This window comes from Haemorhous mexicanus, chromosome 2 (assembly GCF_027477595.1).
Source record: "Haemorhous mexicanus isolate bHaeMex1 chromosome 2, bHaeMex1.pri, whole genome shotgun sequence".
NCBI classification, from domain to species: Eukaryota; Metazoa; Chordata; class Aves; order Passeriformes; family Fringillidae; genus Haemorhous; species Haemorhous mexicanus.
The window spans coordinates 105,611,617-105,636,985 of NC_082342.1; the positions used below are offsets into that span (position 1 = coordinate 105,611,617).

A 25,369-nucleotide genomic window follows, 5' to 3' on the forward strand; every position below is an offset into this window, starting at 1 on the left:
AAAAACTTCATTAGGAAAGCCAGTGATGTGGTTTGTCTGAGGCCCATATGGACAGAACCAAAAGACCTGTTAGACCCCCCCAGAAAGGTTGAGACCAGAATGATCTCACATGCTATATTTTCATTATGAAAATGCACCTCAGCAAAGGTGCACTGCTTGAGCATGTCTTACCTGGGTTTTTGTGAGAACTCTCAGTGAACTTCTCAGCACACCTAAGTTTTGAAGGACTCACACAGAAAGGGGCAGAAACAGGTCCAGCCTGCTACAGGCACTCAGCCATTGTGACTGTATTGTGGTGTTACACAAATGCAATCCAAACAGTCCCAGAGCTGTTCAGGCACGTACATCCAAACAAAATGCAGTGTTCAGAACAGGGGCATTACACCTTGCCTTGCATCATGGCATACAGCCCAGCCCAGCTGCCCCAGAGCCTCTGGATTCCTGACTGCACAAGGAGCTCCCAGTGCTCAGCAGCAGAGCAGAAGGGCAGAACACAGCTGTGCATTCCCCACCTGCCCCTAAAGGCAGCTCTCCCAGTCCCCAGCCCTGCCTTATTACGGAGCAGGGTTGCTGTAGGGCATAGAGGAGGGTTTCTGAATCCCTGGAGGAGGAGGAGATGAGGTCAAAGATGATGCTGGAGTGAAGAGCTGGGGCAAGAGAACTCATTGTATGACCTTGAATTGCATTGTTCACTGTGGAGACACATCACAGGCTCCTCACCTCTCCTTTGTTCCTGCTCCAGCTGAGCACTCAATGTTCCAATTCTTCCTAATCAGCATCACTCTTTGTAAGCAACACAAAACGTTTCCCATTTTCTAGATACATCAAAATAATGCCTTGATTTAATCTCCTTCCTGCAGAGAAACAGAGGGAGAAAGACCTTCTTCCATCTCTGTCCCTATACTAAGAGCTGTTTAGTGCAGCCTTATTGACAACACTCAGGAAAAAATCTAGCTCACTGCCTTCAAAACTGGAAAACAGGACAGTCAGGAATAGCATAAAATCTATGCTGTCACCACTTAAAAAGCCCTTTAACAGACAGCTCTTAAACCCAGCATCAGAACAGAGGCATGTCCAGGCAGAGAATGGCTTAAGATGCTGTGTGACAAGGTTACAAATCCTAGGCCCTCCATCTCATTTGCTCTGAAGTTTTTCTCCATAGTCTTGGACTCACTAAGTAACTGCAAACACCCACTGAAGAGAGATTGTCTTCTTGAAATGAGGGTCTAGTACTGGGTGACACTCAGCTCTGGTAGAACCATAGTCAAAATACTCCAGCTGGATAGAGACAATACATGTCTGCTAGACAATAAATGTATTTTTGCAAGCATTTTGTATTGGAAGTCTTGAAAATGATGCAATATGGTTACTTAAGTGCTTGGCTCAGCTACTGAAAAGAGACAATTTCAGATATAAAAAGACAGTGTCAGTTTGTGGGAACTTTATTCCATGGTCTGATGGTCTTTGGGGCAGCATAAGAGAACATAAGCATAAGTAAACAGGCAAGTAAGCAGTGATCCTGACAAATGGCACAGCAACTTATTATAATTAACTAAATTTAATTACTGCAGTCAGACAAACTGTCTTTTTACAACGAGCCAACAAAATCAATACCAAGGATTAGTCATAGCAAATTTAGTAGTGCTGCCTGTTAGGAAAGTGGCCGGACATTTCTTATTAGAAAACCTGCTTCTGATCTAAATATTCCTTGCACAGCTTCATCTGTCTGAACTGAAATTGTCCATATGTGATATCTAATTTTGACTAATTTTTCCAGAAAATGTTATCAAAAAGAGTATAACCATTTCCAAGAATCAAAGCAGTGAACAGGATACTGCTAAGCCATGTAACTTTCCAGGACAATTATTTTCACCTTCTTACCCTCTGCTTCAGAGGGGGTACTTAAAATGCAGTAGAAAGTGGAAGCTGGCATCAGAAACTGGAACTGTGCTTCCCAAGGGTCCAGCTAAACTCATCTAAGCTTCACAGTCCTCAGACACTCCACAGATGCTCTGAAGTGTTTGACAGCTGAAATGCCCAGAGGTACAGCCCTCCCTGAGGACAGTGCACCCATTTCCCTCACTGACGCAATCCAGGAAACTTCTCGACATGCAGGAGCTCTGGGAAACTCCCCTGAACAGCTGCTGTGAGTCATTTGGGACCTACCTGGGATAAACAAAGAATTTGTACTTAATTGTACCTTAGGTGGCACTCAAGCAACACGAGGGAGGGACCAGCTCTTTATGAATAAGGGATGCAAATCAAAATAACAAGAAATAAAAAGGCTGGCCAGGTACAGCAGATTCAGACCTAGGCCTGGGACAGGAAGAAGAGGAGGCTGGGGCAGAGGAGCCAAAGGACCAAAAGCTCAAGAGCTGGGCCCATGGGAACCTCATGAGGTCAAACAGGGCCAAGTGCAAGGTGCTGCACCTGGGTCAGGGCAATCGCCAGTATCCAAAGGAAAGCTGGACACGAGCTGGCAAAGTTAGACTGACAAAATCTACTGTCAGGAGATGGCAAATCTACATTGTGTTTTATACCATTCCCCATCTAGTTCCTTGCCTTTAATTATGCTTTTAGAATTGTGGGATGAATATTGCCTCAGTTTCTAGCTTGAGTGCATTCAGCATTTTGCAGCCCAGAAAGCCACCTGCAGCCTGGGCTGCATCAAAAGCAGTGTGGCCAGCAGGGTGAGGGAGGGGCTCCTGGCCCTCTGCTCTGAGCTCATGAGACCCTGCATGCAATGCTGCATCCAGCTCTGGGGTCCCTGGCACAGGAAGGACATCAGCTTGCCAGAGTGAGTCCAGAGGAGGCCAAAAATGACCAGAGAGCAGCAGCACCTCTCCCATGAAGACAGGGTGAGAGAGCTGGAGTTGTTCAGCCTCGAGAGAAGGCTCAGGGGTGACATTATGGCACCTTCCAAAAGGGGACTACAAGAGAGCTGGGGAGGATGTGTAGCGATAGGACAAGGAGTAATGGCTTTAAACTGAATGATGATAGGTTTTGATTAGATATTAGGAAGAAATTCTTGACTGTGAAGGTGGTGAGGCACTGGAACAGGACGTCCAGAGAGATGGTGGATGCCCCATCCCTGGAAACATTCAAGGTCAGGCTGAACAGGGCCCTGAGCAACCTGGTTTAGTTGAAGATGTCCTCGCTCACTGCAGAGGGGTTTGGTCTAGATGACATTCAAAGGTCTGTCTCAAACCATTCTATGATTTTATCTCAAGACAAGCACCCAGGTGGTGTCTCTAGGCCATACTCTGTGGAGGCTCTCACACATATCAGGGTCTTCTCCAAGGTGCTTTCCATGTGGACAAAATTCCCTCAGCGAAAGCCAGACAGAAACTTCAATGCAGTCTAAGAGGTTCCTGAGTGCAATGAGGAACTCCAGGACAAGAGGAAGAACAGGGACTGGAAGGAAGGAGAGAATATGGCACATCACAAGGCAGGAGAAAATCCTGCTGTGAGTGACAGAAAAAGATTAATATTTCTTATAAAAGCAGAATTCTAATCAATACTTGTTAAAATGTCAGGCAAAATAAACACATTAATTTTATTAATCCTCTTCTCTTCTAGCATGTGTGCTGACTATTCTTGGCCCACAACACAAGAGGCAACCAAGCTTTATCCAACCAGGCAACGAAGCCATCAATAACCCTGTCACCACTATGCCTGAGGGAATTCTCTCCTAACCCATTTAAGTCTCAGTGAGCTTAGGAATAGCTGTCAGAGCAGACCTTGACGATCTTTCTAGTAATCTTTTCAGGCCACTGGGGAAGAAATAAAATTGAACATTTTATTATCTGACGTGCTGGGGGTTTGGGCTTGGTTGTTTTTTTCATTTCATATTTGAGAAATCCAGCCTTCTAAGGACTGTCTTCAAAATCTTTCTATTCATCTCCTTGGGTGATGCCTTCCAAGGGAAATATAACCATGATCATACATGTCTAAAGAAATGACTGTTGAACCATTTTTTGTCACTTCCCTGCTGGAGAGAAACACTCCTCCATCCCAGTGAGGAGAACTGATTGGAGTTCTTAATCAGTACCACCTGTTATGTTGATTAAATACTCACTAGAAGACAATTTAACCTGCTCTGGCTTACTTTACCCTGAGGTGGACAAAAATACCTAATATTTCTCCACCTGGGGGAGCAATCACCTCTGAAATGATCACAGGTGTTCCAGCAGGAATGATCTGTCTTCAGCCTCAACATATATTGCGCAAATTCTTAGGACAAGTTTGTGCCCCAGAGCATCTCTTTCCTGCCAAAATTTAGTCCTAGCAATAAAATAAAAAATTAAAAAAAAAAAAAAGAGAGAGAGAGAGAAATGAGGAAACCACAATAGGTGCTGCTGTATTTCAGTAGTTGTCCAACATTTGGGCTGGAAATGTTGGGTGGCATACAAACACTGAGAGGTGAACAAAGTAATCTCCAGTCTTTATTGATACTAGGTTTCCCTGTAATATCTACCTGTTGTGGGAGAAGGCCAGCTTATTTCCTGTCTCTCCTCTCCTGTGAATCTAAATCCTAAAAATGCATGAAAAAAAAACCCAGCAAAAGCAATTCAAACATGAATTAAGTCATGCTTTGTAAAAAAGTGACATAAATTTGCATGGACAAGAAGGCCAGGCACAGGGAAAGCATTAGAATGCAGCACACAGACAGGCAACTCTCTTAGTTTATTCTCAAAATAATTTAGCTTTAGTGTTCTTAAAAAGCAGGTGTCATTGTACAATACTGAATCAGACATGCAGAGCTGTGACTGATGGGAAGCTCAGCCAGCAGTCCAACCTGGCATTCCTGCTATTTTGCTTCATCAGACAGAGCCCCTGATGTGTCTGCTCCTTGTCCATAGCAGTGATGAAGACAGGCATTGCCAGTACTACACCATCTCCCTTCAGCTTCCCTATCTGCACTGGTGGGAAAGGAGCCATGAAACACCTGGAGACACACTTAATGCTCTGAGAATCTCAATTCATTCTTCACAAAATAGATTGAAAACCTGCAATTTTGTTTAAATGGATGCTAGCTATCAGATAGCCTGATTTTTTCAGGGCAGGTTTTTAGCTGACTCCCATCTTGGGGAAAAGCCATGGGGCAAGGACTGTTCCACAGCCACCATTAGAAAACTGCTGCTGTGGTTTCAGATGCAGCAAAGGACTAATCCCATTTCAGACAAGTATAAGGAGAGGGAGGGGAGAACAGAAACCCCCTTTCCTCTCTTCATCTCTAATTGCAGCATTTAATGGTGTCAGAAGTGCAGTGGTCAAGTCTGGCCGAGAGCCCCTCACATAAGTTGCTCCATGGCAAAGAAGGAACCTCAGGAGATAAAAGCCCAGGCAGGCATCACACCTGTGACTGTCTTCCCTTGGCAGGCACACCTGGCTCTAGGGAGTGGAAGGGTCTCCTTAAGGAAACTACAGCAAGCAGTGCCAATAACTTTTTTCCCTATGCTAGGTAGGTTTAGATTTGCTGCCAATTTTTTTATTTGGAGTATTGTTACAACACTTTGATACAAGAAAATAATCGCTGATGGGAGCTAGTAATTATCTGTTGCAGAGATCACAAAAAAAGAAAGAAATGATCAAACACGGCTGCGGCGTAGCCCATTAACTTGATGCCTTCAAATTCTTCTCAGCTTTCATCTCTTTTTATTTTAGTTACTGCTACTCACATCTGTGTGGCCTCCTGTGGTTCCTGATCCCTTCCATCCAAAAGGCATATTTTAAACCTTAGAACAGTGTCAGGCTTTTTCCTAATGAACAATTGTCAAAAAAAAAAAAATAAAAAAAGAAAAAGAAAAATAAGAAAAATACAAAAAATTGACAACTTTTTAAAATCACTGCATAGCCTTACCCTCTGGCTTATCTTACTTCCAGCTCCCAAACATCTCCTAGTCATGTAAGAATCAAATAGGGATTATTTTTGCTTTCATACAATGTGTCTTCCTCATCTTATTCCAAAATACATTTGTTTTCATCCTTGTAGAAATAAAAAATGCAGCTGCTCTTTATAAGAACATGAAGCTTTAGCAGAAAAAAAACCTCATGGGGCTCATATGTCTCTGTTCCCTCTAGTCCTAGTCTCTTCCTTTCATCCTTGGGAAGAGAATACAGACAATACAGCTGTTTGAAGGACACTAAAACCTTCTCTTTTCCACCCCCAGGTGGCTGAAATGCTCCCCAGTTAATGCCATGAGGAGTCCTTCCTTGCAGCTGTCTTGATGCACAGGTGCTTGGCTCTCTGCACAGGACTGGTTTGCTGGTGACAGGACAGGGCTGTGTGCTCTGTGCCCCACCCCTGAAAGCCCCCAGATGAAACAAGAGCAAAGATTTGGATATTTAAGCAGCACATGCTCTCTAACCCTGATGCCTGTGAATAAACACAAAGTTTAAATGCCAAAGCTCTCTCAGCCTCATACTTTTGTGATCATGAGCTATTTCACTGTGATAAATTGCATTAGTGCTTCTGTGTCTCTGATGGCCAAGGCCAGCCTTGATCTACAGACCCACCAGTTTTGGTGACACTCATGCCCAGATTTTCAGAGTGTGCTAAAATCTTTGTAATATCTCGTTCCATTTATATCAAAGAGGAGATCTGGCTTCTTAATGGGCCTATCATAGTGAGACCAGAGAAAGTCTAATGAAATCCATGCTGGGATATTTCATTATCTTGCAGGCAATAAAACCATCAAAACAAAGCCATTCATTATCTTTCCTATTAGGGAAGAAAACAAGTGATCTATATCATTTAGATTATCTCATTGTCCTCCCTGTTCAAAAGTGATGGTGGCATAATGAACATTAAAAAAGGCAATGTATATTATTCACTTGTTTCTTTCCACAGTAAGAAAGCAGTGCCTTAGAAGGAAGAATAAGCTGGAGGGCTCAGCTGCATAAAAATTGCCTATTTTACAGCTCATTGCATTGTTAAGTAACATTATAGTGTAATTTGGCCTTTGGGATATAGTTTTACATAGGGTAGACTAGCACTTGCAAATTTTTTTTAATATTCTTTTCACCCAAATATGTTACACAGAACCAAATTCAATATTTGGATTTTCAAATCTGCACTAAGTGGAAATGATTATGAGCATACATGACAGTAGGCTGCTTCTGGACTCCAAAACCATATTTTTTTTCTAAAGTGATATATTAAACACTTCAGAATTGCTCATCTCTACTGTCTATCTTTTTAAAACAGATTGTAGCATCTTTATGATAAGAGCTCTGTCACATTGACATGCCATAAGGCTGTGATTCTAGTAAGATATTTGGGAGGTTAAAAAAATACAATTATTAGAATAATTTTTGTCCTGTTTTCATAAGAAAAAAATTATTTCTATGACTGCAGCATTTTCCCCTATCCCTTCCTCAGTCTGTCAGTTCTAACAACTTTCAGGAAATTTTCAAACAAGTGCAGCAAAGAAACATGTGTGTCAGAAATGTTGAATTCCTCCAAGCTTCATGGAAATAGGTTAGAAATACCTAGGTAAAAGGCAGGTATTACTGCCAAAAGACACCAGAGAGTTGGGCAAGTGCATTGGCTACACTGCTACCAAAGCAAGCCTTGGTAGGAGCACTTCTGGCCTGAAGTCACAGGCAACTGCTCTGGGGCTCACCCCTCATCTCTGATAGCAATGAGAATTTTAAAAAAAAAGGGTTTTAAAAGGGCATTTAATGTGCTCCAAAGCACACATCTTCCACAGCAGTCTAGAGCACTGGGCACAAATAAAAACAACACCTCAGCTGCAGAGTCACCACTGGTAGATTGGGAAAGAGACTCAGTATGGACCCTGTGTTTAATGAAGATTACACTAGAAGTAGACAAGGCAGCTGTGGAGTAGGTTTAGCCAGAGTTTGAATTCAGCAAGGCTAGGATTTTACATCTAGGGAATGCCTTTTCACAGTTTCCATGACATTTTTATTTCAATTAAGCCAAAATGAGATTCTAGTCTCCTTGGCTGTGGGAAATAACCTGCAGCCAAAATCTATTGCTTAGAGGCAGTGACTGAAATCAAATGGAAACTCAGAAGAATGTGTCATTATATTGCCCATTTCTAGATGACTAAAGAAAACAGCATATAAAAGAGCAGAATCATATATTTTACTTTCAGACTGGATTCTCCTACAAATAAATAGCAAAATCCCCAGCTGGTAGTAAGGACAACCAGACTGTGTGAAAGCAAATATGTTCCAGGTTCCCCCTAATAATAAATTGCCCTACAAAGTATATGACCAGCACACATCATTTTTTTAGAAAGCTCACTTGCAATAAGACTTTTTTATTTAGTAGAAGAAATTTAAACTAGGAAGCAAATAGTGATATTTCATCTCAGAAGGGGCGGGGAAATTCTGGGTTATGTTCTGGAATTCAATTCTTAATAAACGAATGCATTATTAAATAATTAGTAATTCAGGCATCTAAAATGATTATCCTGTGGTAGCAACTCAGTCCTGTGTTACAGATTCACTGTAATATACAGATCTTTAATTGTAAATTGGCAATAGAAGGTCCTTTGTGGTAATTTACCTTTAAAGCAATTAAGTTCTTAATGCCACAGCAGCATAAATTTTTCCTACCATTTTCAGCTTAGCTGAAGGGAGAAGGCCAAATGTTGCCTTTGAGCACCTGAAGCTGGAGGTAAATAAACCTCTGCCTTGGATTTCTGGAGGTTGTACTTTGGGCTGTTCAGGACACTCGTTCAGAGAGTCCCTTGGGAAACAGCCATTAGGGGTCCATGGAGGCTGGACATACTTTAAATAAGGAAATGGAAATCTTGATGGCACAGGAGCAGCTCATCCCTATGTGCCGAAAAATAAGCCAGAGAGGAAAACCAGTCTGGCTAAACAGGAAGCTTTCCCTTGAACTCAGGGGGAAAAAAGAGAGTTTAAGGTATTTGGAAGAAGGGGCAGGCAATTCGGGAAGGGTACAAGGATGTCATTAGGTCATGTAGAGAGAGAATTAGAAAGGCAAAAGCTCAGCTAGAACTCAATCTGGCCACTGCTGTGAAAGATAATAAAAAAGTGGGTTTATGAATGCATTAACAACAAAAGGAGGGCTAAGGAAAATCTGCATCTTTTGTTAGATGTGGAGGCAAACATTGTAACCAAGGGTGAGAAAAGGACTGAGATGGAAAGGCTGGAAAATGCCTTCCTTGAATCAGTCTTCAACAGAAAGACAGGTTATCCTCCAGGCAACTGGCCCTGTGAGCTGGTAGACAAGGATGGGGAGCAGAATAGACACCCTACCATCCAGAGGAAGTAGTTAGTGACCTGCTGTGCCACTTAGATGCTCACAGGTCTATGGGGACAGATGGGATCTGGGGAACTACAGGCCTGTCAGCCTGTCCTCAGTGCTAGGAAGGTGATGGAGTGTTGCTGGCTGGGGGCTATGTACAAACTGCGAACGGGACGGGACTGCTGTGGAATGTGTTTTGAGTTGTTTTATTTTTCAGTGTCAGTCTCATTACATGGTTATGACAAAGGGAAGATGCCAGCAGCTCACATCTTAAGCAGCACACAAAGAACTTAATGTTACAACTTACTTTATAACTTTTTTGTCTAATCACACAAAGCAAGAGCATATTGACAGTGATTCTATCTAACTACTATAAGCACACGTACTTTTGGTTAAAACAATGCTTCCTTATTTCGAATACAATGCCTACTTGTAAGCCTTAAAACACAATGCACAGAGTTTTATTATTAAACTTCAAACTTTTTAATATCTTGTTAGATAAACTTTTTTGCAGCTTAGGAAGTTATCTTAAACAAGCGTTAATACGCAGACCATTGTTCTACTTGTCCTTGCTTTTCTACTTTTTAAATAATTTTTCTGCTGACCTATCTCATAGCTATTGTTTAGCTCTAATCACAGTTCTGCTGTCTCTGAAGCCTGCCTTTTGCAGCTTTACCAAAACCCTCTAATTTTGTAGATTCCCACAATGGAGCTGCTCATCTTGAGTGCCATCATGTGGCACACACAGGTCCACCAGAGGATCAGGCCCAGCCAGCACAGCCAGCCAGCACAGCCAGCATTTAGGAAAGGCAGGTCCTGCTTGACCAACCTGACCTGCTTTTATGACCAGGTGTGACCTGCCTGGTGGGTGAGGGGAAGGCTGTGGATGTGCCTGCCTGGAGCTCAGCAAACCCTTTGCCACATCTCTCACAGCATTCTTCTGGAGCAGCTGGCAGCCTGTGCTTTGGATGGGTGGCCTATTCACTGAGTTGAGAACTGGCTGATGACTGAGCCCAGGGAGTGGTGGTGAATGGAGAAAATATCCAGCTGGTGGCTGGTCACCATTGGGGTCCTTCAAGGCTCATTATTAATCCTATATAATACCCTTATCAATGATCTAGATGAGGAAATCAAGTGCACCCTCAGTCAGTTTGTAGATGACACCAAGCTGTGCAGGAGAGAGCGTTGATCTGCTGGAGTACAGGAAGGCTTTGCAGAGGGATAGGGATTTTTGGAGTGAAGCTGTGTTTTTATTAGATCAAGATGTATTGCTGGGAACAACAAACTCAATTTCAAGTACACAAACTCTCCTTCAGATAACCCAAAAGCTTGTCAAAACACTTCTAAATAAGTATTTCCATTTCATGAAAACAGTTACACCTGCCATCAAGTTTGCTTCTCCTCTAACTCCACAGCCAGTGTTAACCCATGTGCAAAAAGTCAGCAAAGCAGAGGGTATTAGTTCAGACAGCAGCAATAACTCATTCATTTATCAAGCTCATGTCCCTGAACACTACAGCAAATATTACCAGAATTTTTTAAGCCTGTTCAGCAGAAACAAAAATGACATAAATTAGCAGCCTTGTAAATCAAGGCTCCATGCTGTTAATGACCAAAACAAACAGACTGGGTAAGGGTCTTTTATCTTTTTCACACTCATATATTCTTCTCACACAATGAGATAACCAACAGATGCTGAACAAATCAGCCTGGGAAAAGCAGTTTCAGAGGACTGCCAATGGCACATTTTAATTTGTGCCTAGATTTTTACTTTATACAGCCATATTTTAAGCTGTGATCTTTTACATTTGCAGCACTGCAACAATATAAAAAGCACACAAGCATGACCTTTGTGTGATCCCTCTGACCCACACCTACTAAGCTTTCTGTCAAAATTCTCAAATAAAACAATCCCAGGAGTTCTTCTACATGCTTCTCAAATTAATAGGCAATCATGTCTCTGCTCCCCAGCAAAGTCAAAGCTGCATTACCCTGAGTAAAAAGCAGATCATTACATTTATAGTTTCATCCCTAATTCACTTAGCTATGTGAGTAGCAAATCTCCTAGTCCCTGCCCCTCAGGAGATCTGATTCTCTCCTGCTCACAATATTGCACTGCTATCTAACTTTGTGTAGCCAGGAGAGCTCTTTATCTTCAGTGAGTTGGAGAGAAATCTTTGTTGGTCAAAACCTATCTTTCTTAAAGCTCATGTAAAACTGAAAGGAGATAGTCTCAAGAGTGATATCCCTGTAAGTTTGTAAACAAAAGTTTGGCAGTAAGATAACATACACAGAACAATCTTTAAATTGTTAACCTGCTTCAAACTCAACTATACACTGCCACTGTCCAAACTTTGTAAAAATGGCACATTATGTTCCCAAGACTAAACACAGGGGCAGTACATTAGCCAGCCACAAGCCTTAAAAGTCAATGTTTTGACTGTTCAAAATTTTGAATGCCTTTTCAATTTCTCAAACCTAGAGACTCAACCAAGGCATATTATTAGGCATGTTAAGAAGAGTTCAAGCTCTTCCAGGCATTGGAACTATGCTGAGAACAGTTTACTGTTATGTGTACAGGCTTCCTTCTATACCTTTTTGGGATAAAATAAATTAAAATCCTGGGTAGGACAGATGATGAGTAGCACATCCAGCAGAGGAAAAGATAATAAGCTAGTGCCTGAGGCTGGACTAGCAGCAGCACAAACTGGCACAGGCTCTCACAAGCCAGCAGGGACAATAACTGGATGGACAAAGCAATGATGCAGCAACTTCCATCCACAGGGGAGAAAAAAGAGGGGAGGTGTTGTCACTCCTTCCTGTTCAGACGGGTGAGTTTTTTAGTCCCATAGGAAGAACTACTCAGTGGTATCTTTGTAAGGGTCCTGGCTGTTGATACTTGCAACTGAAGAGGGAAATGGAGGAGCATCCTCTGGATGAAGTGAAATGTTGAAAAAACAATGCTTCAAATCAATGATTACAAGTGGCCACTCTCATTGAAAAAGAGGGATGTCCAAGTTGAAGTGGTCCCATTTCCTCTATGACCTCGTTAATTCCTCTAAGGTCATGAAGTAATCTCCAATTAGAAGTTTTCTTGTGAATAACAAACACTGGAGGATTCCAGGGACTGTTTGTTGGATTAATGTGGTCTTTCTGAAATTGTTCTTTCACTAAATGTTTCAGAACACTCATTTCCTTTTCTTCCAGGGGCCACTGGTCCACCCATACTGGGTCATTCACTTTCCAGGTTAATTTTAGGGTGTGCCACCCCAGAGAAAAGGGTTCAAGACTGACTTGCCCAAAACCAGAAAGCCTCTTTTTTATGGCACTGGTTTAAGAAAGGGGAGTCCTGTGCGCGGGAGCTCCCTTTCCAATGACAGTCTCTGTCTTTTGTTCAGTATCTATTTAAAATTCATACATAGCCTAAAGACATGGGCTCAGGTGCTCCCCCACTCCCTCCCTCCCTCTCAAGGAACCTTGTGTTGCATAACCTGCAGAATCATATCCTTGCTGGTTTTCCAACACAGGACCAGTGGGAGCAGATGGCCCTGGTATTATGAGAGCCATGAACATTGATACTGAGAACTGGCTTTAACCTGGAGGCAGCCCCCAGAGGAGGGGGTGGGGGCCTGGCTGCTTCTGAAAGTCAGGAGGAAACTGGTCATGTCTCCTACATCCTGGGGGAGTGCCCTGGGAAAGAGATTGTTATTTTTCCAGGGAGGGAAGGAGGCACTACATGATAACTCATGATGACAGATTCTGCTGCTGCTGTGTCTCGTGTGGAGATGGTCCCAGCAAGGGCAGTCAGAGATGTTTACCCAAGCACACACACTGGGGACACACACAGGCCCCTGGCTGGGCTTTAACAAGAAAGGGTTGCTACATTCAAGGCTTTGACTAACACAAAAATGGGTTTGAAGCCTAAGAGAAGAATAAATTTTGTATTCTGGGGAAGTTCAGGCTGTCCGGGGGTGAGACAGCTCAACTGAGCCCCCAGAAACCAGGGAGCCAGATACATCTAGCTGATTACTAACACTGAGTAGATGGTAGTGACTGATTCCCAGTTCAGCACCTACATCTATCAGGACCTATCAGGAACAGAATCATCTGACCAAATATGTGTATCTTAGCCATTTGGGCCAGGCTCTTTTTAAGGTTCATGCCAAGAAAGAAACAATACCCACAGGTAATTCATCTGATCTGCTAAGGCTGACTGAAAAGTTCCTGGTTTGTCTGCTGAGGACAAAAGGAACCTGTGGTGAGTAGCTCACACATAGGCATCAATATTTAGCAGTACAGGTGCTGATACAAGCATGGCCCAGAAGGCCCAAAGGACTGTCTGTGATGCTGTATTTTTGCAGTGCCCCATCACTCAAGTAGGACACTTACCAAGCTCAAAGAGGATCAGATGACTCCAGGATTGTGCTGCCTGGTTTCTGTGAGAACAAATCCCCAGAAACTTGGAGCATGGTGCCTGTGTGGAACCTTGAGGAAGATTTCCACAATAAAAAACCAACCAACCAAACAAACAAGCAAAAAAACCAAACAAAAAGAAAAAAAAACAACAACAACAACAACAAAAAGGCTGATAGGAAGGTGAATACAACACCCATACAGAAGCATTCTGTGGCAGTGTTCTTTCCTGGGTGGGTCCAGAACTGAAATACACCAGGAGTGAATCTTTGAATTTTATTTCCTGAACAGGATCTGAGGTCTGGCACACAACAGCTGCTGTGGGAAATCAATCACGAGTAGTGAGAAAATCTGCTCCAAAACTGCACTATTTCTCCAAATTGCAAATCTATATTTAGGCAATGAGGACCACGTTCCAAAGGTAGCAAAAGTGCTATTCAAACAAAAAGACACTTGAGGCCATATTTTTATTGCTCAGATTGACTCTGTGAAATCAGGAATTATTGAAGCTGCTATTGGATGAGGATATGTTAGGCAGAAGCTCAGAGCAGACTATCCTGACTATTCCTTTAAATATATGGACTTGGGTCAGTCCTTAGGTTATCCAAAGGATGCTACTGTGAACTTCACTAGCATCTCCCCGCTTTTCCTAAATTATTAACTGAGGGTCCATAGAAGCAGAAAAAATAGCCTTACTTTCCAGGAGCACTCCTGAAATACAGAATGTTGTCCACACTTCAGGAAAAACTGGTTTTCTAGGCTCTGATCCAATTTTGTGAAAGCAGGTTACCAGAAGTCCAATAAGGCAACCAATTTCTTCAAATGAATTAGAATGTTACAAGCAGGGAAAATATTCCATATGCAAACAAATCATCAAAGTCTTAAGATTAAAGTACACAATTTTTACAAGATGAAAGACATTTTAATAGACTTCATTCCAGCAGTAGTTCAGCTAGGTCACAGCAGGATGTTAAATCCTGCAATACATGAGGTATTTTCAGAGAGGAAGAAACCAGACAGTACTCAAGATTACTTACTTTTATATGAATAAAGAACAATAGAACTGATGCACTTCTGTGTTCCATGAAAAGTTAATTCACACTCAAAAAAAAAAAAAATTAAAAAAAATGTTTACAGATAAAATCAAGACAATCAACCAGAGACTGGAAAATCAGCATTTCTGGAATTGCTATTCAAAGGGAATTTTCAAGTAAGGCAACATAGATATTTCCTTTGGACAGCTAATAGACGCTGATGTAAATATTCTGAACCATTTTAGGGCAGCTATACAAATATGAGCCTGCTGCACAGTAGAGCATATGCACACTCTTGTAATGCAATTATTGTCGATGAGCTCTCAATTCATTTCGCCTTGTTAGCATATGCTAGTTACCAATTCAGACACATTCTGAAAAATCTAGACAGTACCCAATAAAGGGAGAAATATCTGAGTCACTAAGTTCATTGTCATCAAAAATACAAAGGCTGCTACCTGAGAAAATGTGAACAAAGTACCAACCATGTCAACAGTGGGACAGGGTGAAGTGACAAGAGGAAGAGTTTGTCTGGAAGTTATCTCAGAGCTAACAGCTACCAATTCACTTTGCAAGCAGGGAAAAATGAAGTACTGTATGGGATAAAATGCTGAGGCACAGAAATGAACCACAGCTCTCATGCAGATGTCCCAGAGAAGAAGCCTCCTTCTACTTGTGTGCAAGGATGAGCTGTTATTCAGTCCTAGGTAAAGAAACAACTGTTTAAACATTTGTTTATTTCCCTTTCAAGCTGAGTCAGTGAGTTCTGCAGAATGCTGGAAGAGGCCACATGTTCTCCCAAGAGCAATGTTATTCTGATTGCCCCCTGCTCCACCTCACTCCCTTTCTCAGCAGATTTTGGTCACCTCACGTATGCAGACAGCAAACCTGAAGAAAATAAGCTTCAGCTAGTCCAACATAGGTTTCCACAGCCCCTGTTCACTTGTGCTGATCTGGCTTTGCTGCCAGCTCTGAAGTCCTCTAGGCTGTAGTCACACTCCCTACTGTCATTGATAAACACAGAGTTTGGGGAGGAACTTTCCTTTGCATTGCCATGCAGCTGTAACAGCTCTCCTGAGGAGGTTAGCTCACATTGCTAAGTCATTTGATGACTCTCCCTTACCACACTCCACATCATTTTGGGCAGCAAGACCCTGCCCTTATGATTGTTGACAATCTGCCTCTTCTCTCCTGAAAAATTCCTTTAGCTTTAGGCTGCAATTCCTGCTTACACAGGTTCTTGCAGAAAACTCAATCTCTACTTTTAAGATATTGCTCAAAACTTCCAGGGTCTTCCTGGAAAGCCAGGACTTAGATGCCTCTAGAGGATTTCAGAGGTAGTATGCCAGTGCCATGAATCTCAGGCCAAGTGAGCCTTTTTTGGTCCTACTCTGAATCAGTCACACTCTGTCTGATATTAATATGGCTTCAGAAAAACAGCAAACTAACATAGCATCTGGCCCACCCTCCCACAAGAACTCTGATGAGGAACAGTCTGTTTGGTCAAGCAAACCCTCCTCACTAGATCCAATCTCTGCAGGCATTACCCACTAGCACATGCAAGTTATGTCCCCAAGCAGTTAAATAATGGGAAGCAACCTCAGCTTTGGGGTAGTACACATTAAGTATGCTAGGCAGGTGCTAAAGGAGCTCACCTGCAAAGCTGACAGTGAAACAGGAACCCACACTGCTGAGATGCAATACTGGACTGCAGGCACTCAGTAAGATACAGCTCTGTCCACAGAATCAGTGAAGTGCAATATCTACCATGCAGTTCCATCCAACTTGGATGCTGCTCCCCTTCCTTACAAACAAGCACAGCTTCATGATTAAATGATGAATCCTTTTTTTAACACCACAGTTCACAACTAGCACCATGATTTTTTAGCAAGTACCCAAACACTTCCAAATAACACAATTTATTGAAAATGTTTTGAAAATACATTTGCACATTACAGACAATCTTAGGAAATTCTTCACTTTTCACAAAGCAGTGGCCAGTGTCTCTCATTGGGGAAGACATACAGTGACACCAATTCTGCTGTCAGTATTTCTAAGGCACATATTCACAAACTACTTTAGGAAAGTGCAGCCATAAAAATACATTTTATGTTTCATTACCATTAAAGCTTCTTTAGTGAAAAGACAAATTTGCTGTGTAACCTGAGATTTTCTAGAGCAATGCACAGCCCTCAAACTTGCTGTTTCACAAAGCTGTAATAAGGAACATGGTGCTTCTTATTTTTGTGCAGATATTGACTTTTGATGAATTAAGTAAGACATTTTGCCCAAAACCAAAATGAAACACAACTCTGAAAATTCAGAATTTTTCTTTATAGGAAAGTGTGCCCCAAGCACCTGGAGCCCATCAGTTACATAGTTCAGGTTCAGCTTCTGTGACAGGTTTGATGATGCCCCAATGCTAAAGGGATCCTTACACCCCTTACACCTTAATGCTGCCTTACACCCAGAGCAGCTCCTCTCACCTTCCTCTTCTGTCCCAGCCCTGGCTTTGCAGGGCTGCCTGAGTTGTGATGCAGTGGAATAACTTGTGATTTCTAAATTAAAACACATCATTCCATTCTATTCAGGAATAAGTGCTACGATGATGGAGTGGTCACAGGATGCAGGAAAACGAGGGTGAACCTTACTTAATTTGCTTCACACTTATTTACTGCAACTAACTGGGTGTGGCACAGCTGGAGCCCAGATAACACTCCAGGTTTATGACTGATTTTTCTACAACTTTCACAAAAGTGTTAAAACTGGAGTTTAATATATGAGCGTATTTACTTTCTCTCTTACAAAATATAAATATGAAACCACCTTCTAATATCACTTCTGTAATTTTGTAGGTCAGAATTATGTTCAGCATTATCAGACTTCCAGGAGAAATAGAGCAAATGAATTTATGTGAAATCAAGCAAAGTGAAAAAACTTGTATCCAACATTAATTACTATAATTACATAGAGATGAGATACAGCAACCATTTTTCATTTCTACATATTGAACAGCAAAAAAGTAATAAAAATATATATATACAAGCTTAATAGGAAAAAAAACCTGAAATGGTTTTCTACCGCTCAAGAGAAAGACAATTTTCTCTTAAATGCTTTAGTGCATTCCCCCCCTCATTCCCAAGAGCTAATGCATTTTTTCTTCCTGTTTCAGGGCAAACTGAAACCAGTCAAATCTTTCTTCAAATCAAGAAAGCTGTGAACTAGTGAACTGATACATTTTCACCTGAGATCACTCTGAAATATAGGACAAGATAATAATGATTAACAGCTAAAGTGCACAATCGTTTGGTAACTTTTGAAACAGCATTTACACAGAACAGTTTTTGCTACAGAACAGTAAAACTGTCTTCTGAAATGAGAATTATTGAACATAGCAGAGGAAGAAACAGTATGAGAACCGCAAGCAGCTTACTCTTCTACTTTATTCAATATTGTCCTGTTCCCAAGTTTTCTGTAACATAAAAAGAGGGAGAGGAAGGAAGAACCAATTAAAAAATATCAATCACTAAAAATATTTCATCTTTACCTTGGTTTATTTCATGATTATGTAATTTTCACTGAAATTTGTTGTACTTTACATTTCAAAGTAGTCCTATGTAAATTCTATGAGTAGATGCATTTTATCTAAAGTGAAACCACAAAGTTGAATATAATCTACATGTGTATCCAGCTCTGATTAACAGGTAAAATTAACCATGAGGTTAAAAAAAAAAGCCAATGCTTTTCTTATTTTTTGATATCTGGATTAATTATTTAATCTTTTCTAGAGTAATCTTGTTGAATATCAATTGTTATCCACTAGTGACATGTTCAAACAAAATCAGCCAGGCTACTGATAACCACTTAAAAGCATCACAAAAGTACATTCATCCAAGCACTGAACAAGTCATGCTGCAACAGTAACCAGAGAACTATCATCAATAAATTCCACTGAGGAAAGCAAGGGCTATTCCAGAGGGACTGTCCCATACCTTGTGTTGGTCTCGAGAAACAGAACCATTGTGATGTTTGGAAGTGGGAAGGATCCAGGCAAGAGTGAAAAGGAACATCTTGTCTACTTATTTTTTGGTTATTTTAGCACAGGCATCAGTACTGTATGCACATGTACCAGATCATTAAATCTCTTGACATTCTGTTCTTTTCTCTCATGATTTGGGGAGGGATCATTATCTTTAACATGTAGTACAGGAGAGTGGAAAAGAATTCAATTGAAAATCACAGAAGAAATCCACGCATCTAAGGACTGAACTCCAATTTCTAGTATCTCATGCCACTACTTGGATGAGGAAGCATCAGGCAGAAATGCTGTTCATATGTAGCCTTAATTGTCTGCTCAGCAGAGCTGCCCAGTGTCAACACCATGTGAGACATAATCAGAGGGGAAGGTTGTGCCCTCCTCACAAAAGTGCTCAGAAATACTGAAAAGCTGAATGAGTCATACCAGCCCCAGCTCTGATGAATCTGCATAGGAAAAATAAAGTAAGACCAAGTTTCAAGCTCAGATCCTGCAGAGATCAGGTGTCTCACAGGAAATAAAACCTACAAACTAAAAGGAAATCTATGACTATCATGTTTACAGGTGAATAAACAACCAATCCAACATCACTCTGGCAAAGCCTATGGCAAACAGAGCTACAATTTGATAAAACCTGTTTGTATCTCTATGACTCTGTAGATTAAATACAAGTATTTATGCTGGGATGTCTTTGTTGTATCAATGCACCAGATGCAATTACAGGTGAATATTAAGGCAAAAAAAAAATAACATCTATACAATGTAGCTGAAGTGATTCTGAATTGTAAACTGAAGACACAAAAAAAAGAAATATAATTTAAAAATGCATTTTTAATATATCTCCAAACACTTACACAACTTGGTTTTGTACAGCATTCTACATAAAAGCTGCACTCAAAATATTTAGCAGACTTTAACATCTCAGTTTCAGAGTTAAGCAGTAGAAGAGGAAAACAATTAAATGCTACAGACAAGAAAGAAGACATAAGCTCTCAGATGGGACTTGAAACAAATGGGAGAATTAAGTTAACTTTATTTCCTGATTTAAGTCTAAAATAAATCAGTGTCATAAAGCAGAATGAAAATATTTCAGTTTACCTCAATAGCATCATCCATTTCTGTGCTCCCATATAATCATTTCAGCTTGTGTCCGAATAAGGAAACTCTTTTTCTGGAGAGCTGTCATCACTTAGGTCACTGTAGCTGTCACTGTTGGAACCAATAAGAATTCAGAAAGATCTAAACCAAATATTTCATTTCAAGCCCTCCAACCCATGATGCATATGATCAACACTTTCCTCAAATGCAACCCATTTCCAGAAAACTTCTTTAGGCTCATGCTAAAAACATGGTATTTTAGAATACCTTCCTCTAAAGGAATGGGCCGAAGTCTGGAGTTTAAGACCTGATGCAAAATAATGCTCTACCTGATAAACAGCACATTCAATTTCTTTTTGCTTGACTCCTGTACATTCATTCTGCATTTTGCTGGTGCTGTGTGTCTAAGATCATGGTTAACAAGATAGATGAAAACAGGTGTTCAGAGCTAAAATAAAAGGAATTTCTGCCTTATGGTTTAACAAAAAAAAAAAAAAGTTAAGACAACTTTATTAGCTCACAATTCTACTCTTAAATTACAGTTCTTGCTCTTTTAGTAAGAACACAAATAATTTTCATTGCACCAAGCAACATCCGGACAGTTTTTCTAGAGGTTTTATCTCCTTTTGTTGTGTCCTGAGAGAAGCAGACTGGTTTTCAGAGACCAAATTGCCATGCAAGTGATTGTTTTATAAGTGGTAAGAACAAAGAAACAGTGAAGAACAGGAATCACCACAGTGACTGAGAGAAAGTGCCCAAAACCCACCTTTTCAGTCAGTGTGATGTCTATTGGGTGTCCAAGTTTATCTTAAATTTAAGTGCACTTCAGAAGTGCCTCCAGCCTCGACCCCTCCCTATTATACTTCATTCTACAGTCTGTTTTCCAGATATTCTAATTTCCCCAGATGAGAAGCCTGCAAAGGCAGCTCAGGGAACAGAAAAGCACATTTGAGCAGCAATAACTGTGGTCAGTCCTGTGACCCTCCAAAGCCCAGGCCATGGTTGGCACAGAACAGTGGGGATCTCAGAGCTCATTTGTGTGGGAACACCATGACAGCCTTGGGTGCCAGCTCTGTGCCAGGCACTGACTGCACAGCTGTCTTGTGACATCTCCCCTTTACCACACCCCTTCATCCTCCAGACAACAGGACCCCACTCATGTTGTGTTCCCCATCTCTGGGCATGATCTACTGAGACATCAAGCACATGGCCCACCCAGACAGAGCCTTATCAGGGCCAGAGCCTTATCAGTGACTGCCTGCTGGGCACTATTTCAAGGGAGCCATGCAGCCCCATAGTCTCTGATGAGACTGCACTGTGGAACAGTGAACAAACTGCACTCATCTACTCTGCTGCTTGTTACTGAGCACTGCTTTGTAGCCTGAATTCCACCCTCTCTTCTTTGAGTGAAAAGGAAAAATCAAAGAAAGAATAGGTAAAAAACCAGACACTTAGACAGAGTGGGACAGAGGGAATGGCACCAACAGTCACCTCATTTAATTTCTACCTCTGTTAGGAAAGCTTCCCACAGTTACAGCAAGTCACTGTACCGAATTTGTGTAAAACAGCATAGCTATTCTGGCTGTCCTAACATGAAGACTTTGTCCACAGCATTCTGCCCTTGTCTGCATGACACACACATTGCTGATGTGGTTCTTATAAAGGGTGTGTCCCATCACGCTGGTGTGAAATGCCCAGTTGGATCATTTCATCAGCTGGTGATCAATTACACAGTTCAAGTGAGGAAAGTGTTGTTAACAGTATGATCAAGCATGCCAGATGCACACAGACAAACACAACATCACCAATGTTGTACTTACTTTTTTCTGAAAGTACCCATGGAAACATGGAACAAAAATGCAGTATTATTAAAACAGTTTTGCATTTTCACATCATAGCAAAATAGCAAATACTGGCCACAGAACAGAGAGTAAAACTGATTGTACAGAACTGCACAATCTTATGACAGCCATGATTTAAGTCCAAACTCTTCAGAGAACATTTTTTTTTTAAATTAGTTCTGCTGCCCAGTGGCAATCCCAGCCCAAAACCATGCCAGAGCTCTGTAAACAACACAGTATGGGAGTCAGGTGCTTAAGGATAAGTGCTCACCAACCAAAGGGGTGAGTGGACAACTGCCCAGCTTCATCTCTTGGAGGCAGTCAGGTGCTTATCCCTGATCCCCACCCAGCACTCTCCTCATAGCTCCTCCCCCACTCAGTGACACAGGTTTTAGAGGGATTTGCCCACAGAAGTGGATGCTTCTGTGATTTCACTAACTTACCACCCAAACTTCTTAAGCCTATTTTCAGGCTTTTCATTTGCCAAAGCTGAGGCTCACCTGGCACTAGTGCAGAGGCTAAAACACTTAACTCAGCCAATGACAATTTTGTTCCTGTTCCCACACTGCCCAGTTGCACTACAAGATTTGACACCAAATCCCAGAGAAGGGCTGACATAACCACATTCTTGACTTCTGCAGTAGCACCTCACCGTCTCCCCTACTTTAGGGCTGCTCTATGGGGTGTATGGGGTTCTATGTCTCACAAGCAGGCCACAGGGCAAGAAAGGCAGGGGAAATACCCAGGTAAGGATCAGCCCTTGGACTTCAGACTCAGGTAGCTGTCAGCCTCTCAGTTTCAGCTGCTTGAAGGATTTGTCTAAGCATACTCAGAACCTGTGGCATTATCTTTAAAATAACAACTTGGGCCCCAAAAAAACCTGAACTTCAAGAGTTAGGCTGCCAGTGGACTTGAAAGCAAACAGGGACTGGTGAAACTTGGTGTATCTACACCTGTGTGTTACAGCTTCAAACCAGCACTGGTGTCAGGTTTCTGAGATTTACTCTGATGTCCAACACATTAGTATCATGTGTAATATGAAGGAAAACTGTAGGTGGCATTACCCAGAAAAAAGCCATCTTTTCTCTTTGGAATAAATGTGTACTTTGTTCCAAATTACAAGGAGTTGTACACAGATATAAACACAAAACCCAAATGGATGCTTCGTGCTCACAGTTGGTAATATTAAGTAACCTTACTTAAATCTGCTGGCTGTGAAAGTGGTGGTGGTGAGAAACCAAATAAACCCAGCTTTCTTTAATGAAATTCTTTTTCACACTAAGCCAACCACTGAAAAAATATGCTTACATTTGCTTCAGCAAGTTTTCTCTTAATCTGTGTTCAAATTAATAAGTAATTGTCTTGTGCAGGAGCCCGACACCCACTTCATCTTATTTGTAACAATTCTTACAACAGTGGACAACAACAAAAAGGAGCTACTGAGCAGACCTGAGGCCACCAGTTTGAAGACTTAACCCCAACAGGTTTTGTTTGTTTATTTGTTTTTGTTTGATTGTTTGTTTTTGTGGGATCTCAAGTATAAAGTGGCGACAAATTAAAAAAAACATAACAAAACTCAATGCAGTGTCACTGGATCTAGCCAGTCACTTCAGATGAGGAATTTTGGTTCAACTCTGTGAGCTTTCTGGTTTTCACTTGGAAAATCCAGATCAATATTCTTTAGAAACAAAACAGCAGTTTCAGGGAAGCTTTTCTTTCATTCATTTTTAATGTACAATTGACAAAAAACTCCTTTTCCAGAAACATAAGGAATGAAAATAATTACTACAGTAATGCTATACCCTACAAGGTGCCAAGCTAAGTGCATTTCTTCCTCAATGCAAATTAAAGATACATGAAGTACAGATAAATTTAGTACAGGCTGCAGTTGTTTAAGTTGTTTAGCTTTTGAGGACTCAGCAAAATGAAATCTGCAAATTATAATAATTTATTTCCCCACAAAAAAGCTGAATTATTAAAACCATTGAGTCATTAAAACATCATTTTGAATAAATGAATATTTGATTGTGGAATGGTTATAATTGCAGTCACCCATATTCTTGGTAGATATCTTTATGATTATTATATGGTCATAAAAATCACAGATATCATTTACGGTCATAAAAAATTTATCTATCATTTAAAATCATGATCATCATTTAAAATGATGGTCATCATGATACAACCCTATGCCTCCATAAAACATCACTTCATTTGGGAATCTCTCAGCACAAACTCCCCAGTTCTGACCTGTGAGCCACCTGCCCTCACATAACTGGACCTAGGATAATATCTTCATCTGGGACAGGCACCAGCAGCTCCCTACAATCACTGGAGAGAAACAGGCTCTGGCAGGATGTAATGCATAACTGACCCACAGAATAGTTATAATGAGCTATTTGGTTCCTTAAAGTGCATTTTCACTCAGCAACTACAGAAAAAGACTTGAGGTCACCAGCTCAGACGGGTTTTCACTGTAAACATCTAACATTTTAATGGCAAAGTTAACTGACATAATTAGCCATTACTAAATGCCAGTATGGATAAGAAAGGATTTCCTTTGAAACTTCTCTGTAGTTTTCTGTAAGAACTCTGAGGGTAACAGGGTCTTTGCTGTCCCAACCATCCCCAGCTGGGTCCTGCACCACTGGAAGGTCACTGGAGCCAGAGCACTTGCCTTCTGTGGCAACTGTGGTACTGACTGAGGACACCATCCTCACCAGGACAGCTCTCACCCCTTGCTCCTGGAGTGCCATCTTTCACAGAGTAGCCTCTCTCTTGCTGCTCTCCTGACTATCTTCAAATCACATTTCCATCAAATCACTTCTGGATTCAGCCAATGGCAGAAGCATGATGCTGTGCCAAATGTGTTCTCAACTGGGCACAATGTACAGGGGACATCAGGCACCAGAACTCGTCACACAGGCTGGTTTCTGCCCTGTTCATAGGTGCTTTCCTCCACAGCTGATCTGAGAGATTGCTGGACCATGCTAATGCAGTAAGCACCATATGGGCAAATTTTCTGAGGTTTTTGGTGTTTCATTGAATGCACCATTCCTTCTGTTCTCTGGCCACTTTTGTTCTTTGTCTCTGAACACAGCTCATAGGTCATCCTTCATTAATATTTTTCCTAGAACTCAAGAGTACTCTGTGACTAGATGGCATTGGATTGGTACTTCACATTAGCATATTCACTAATGCTTTGGAAAGGTTTTTTTTGGCAGTAGTCAGTGTTGCCTACACTTACTCACCTAGGAAAACTTCTCATTTCCTACATTTCATCCCTTGTACTGGATATTTGTGTTTAAATTATTTATCTTTAGTTTCTTATCTTCTTCCTCCAAAGATGTCATTATATTCAGCAGAGATTACTAAATTCCCTACATGTTTTTTCATTACTTCTTTGTTCTGAATAGCACTTTCAGCTCTTATTAAAATGACATTATTTGCAAATATAATTAAAGCACTCGGGCTTACTCTTGCAGGCCATTAATAAAGGTGCTGGTTGTAGACAAAGAAGAAATAAAGCCTGGTGATGCTAAACTGGATAAGGAGAAAAAAACAAACCAAAACAAAACAAGCAACATGGCTTTATTGTACACCAGTGATTTTGCAACCCATATTATACTGTTCCCAAAGACAAGTCAGTTTTTATTAATTTTTTCAAACAAAACTACATAAGTCTCAATAAAAGCCAACA

The 25,369-nt window shown here is 41.1% G+C and overlaps 1 protein-coding gene across 5 annotated transcripts in view; it reads right to left on the bottom strand.

Annotated features, from left to right (window-relative positions):
- Positions 1 to 25,369, bottom strand: part of CTPS2 (CTP synthase 2) — an 81,647-nt gene that overhangs the window by 6,655 nt on the left and 49,623 nt on the right. Inside the window, exons 18-19 of one of the 5 annotated variants that reach the window (XR_009485479.1) lie at positions 19,829 to 19,939; positions 5,682 to 5,762 (exon numbers count right to left, since the gene is read on the bottom strand). Coding sequence is in view for 4 of the 5 variants with exons in the window: in XM_059839820.1 (XP_059695803.1) it covers positions 19,870 to 19,939 (70 nt within the window). In the remaining variant the exon portion in view is untranslated. Of the gene's footprint in view, positions 1 to 5,670; positions 5,763 to 16,597; positions 19,177 to 19,828; positions 19,940 to 25,369 lie in introns of those variants that run through there. The other 4 variants (XM_059839819.1, XM_059839818.1, XM_059839822.1 and 1 more) reach the window with 4 other exon arrangements.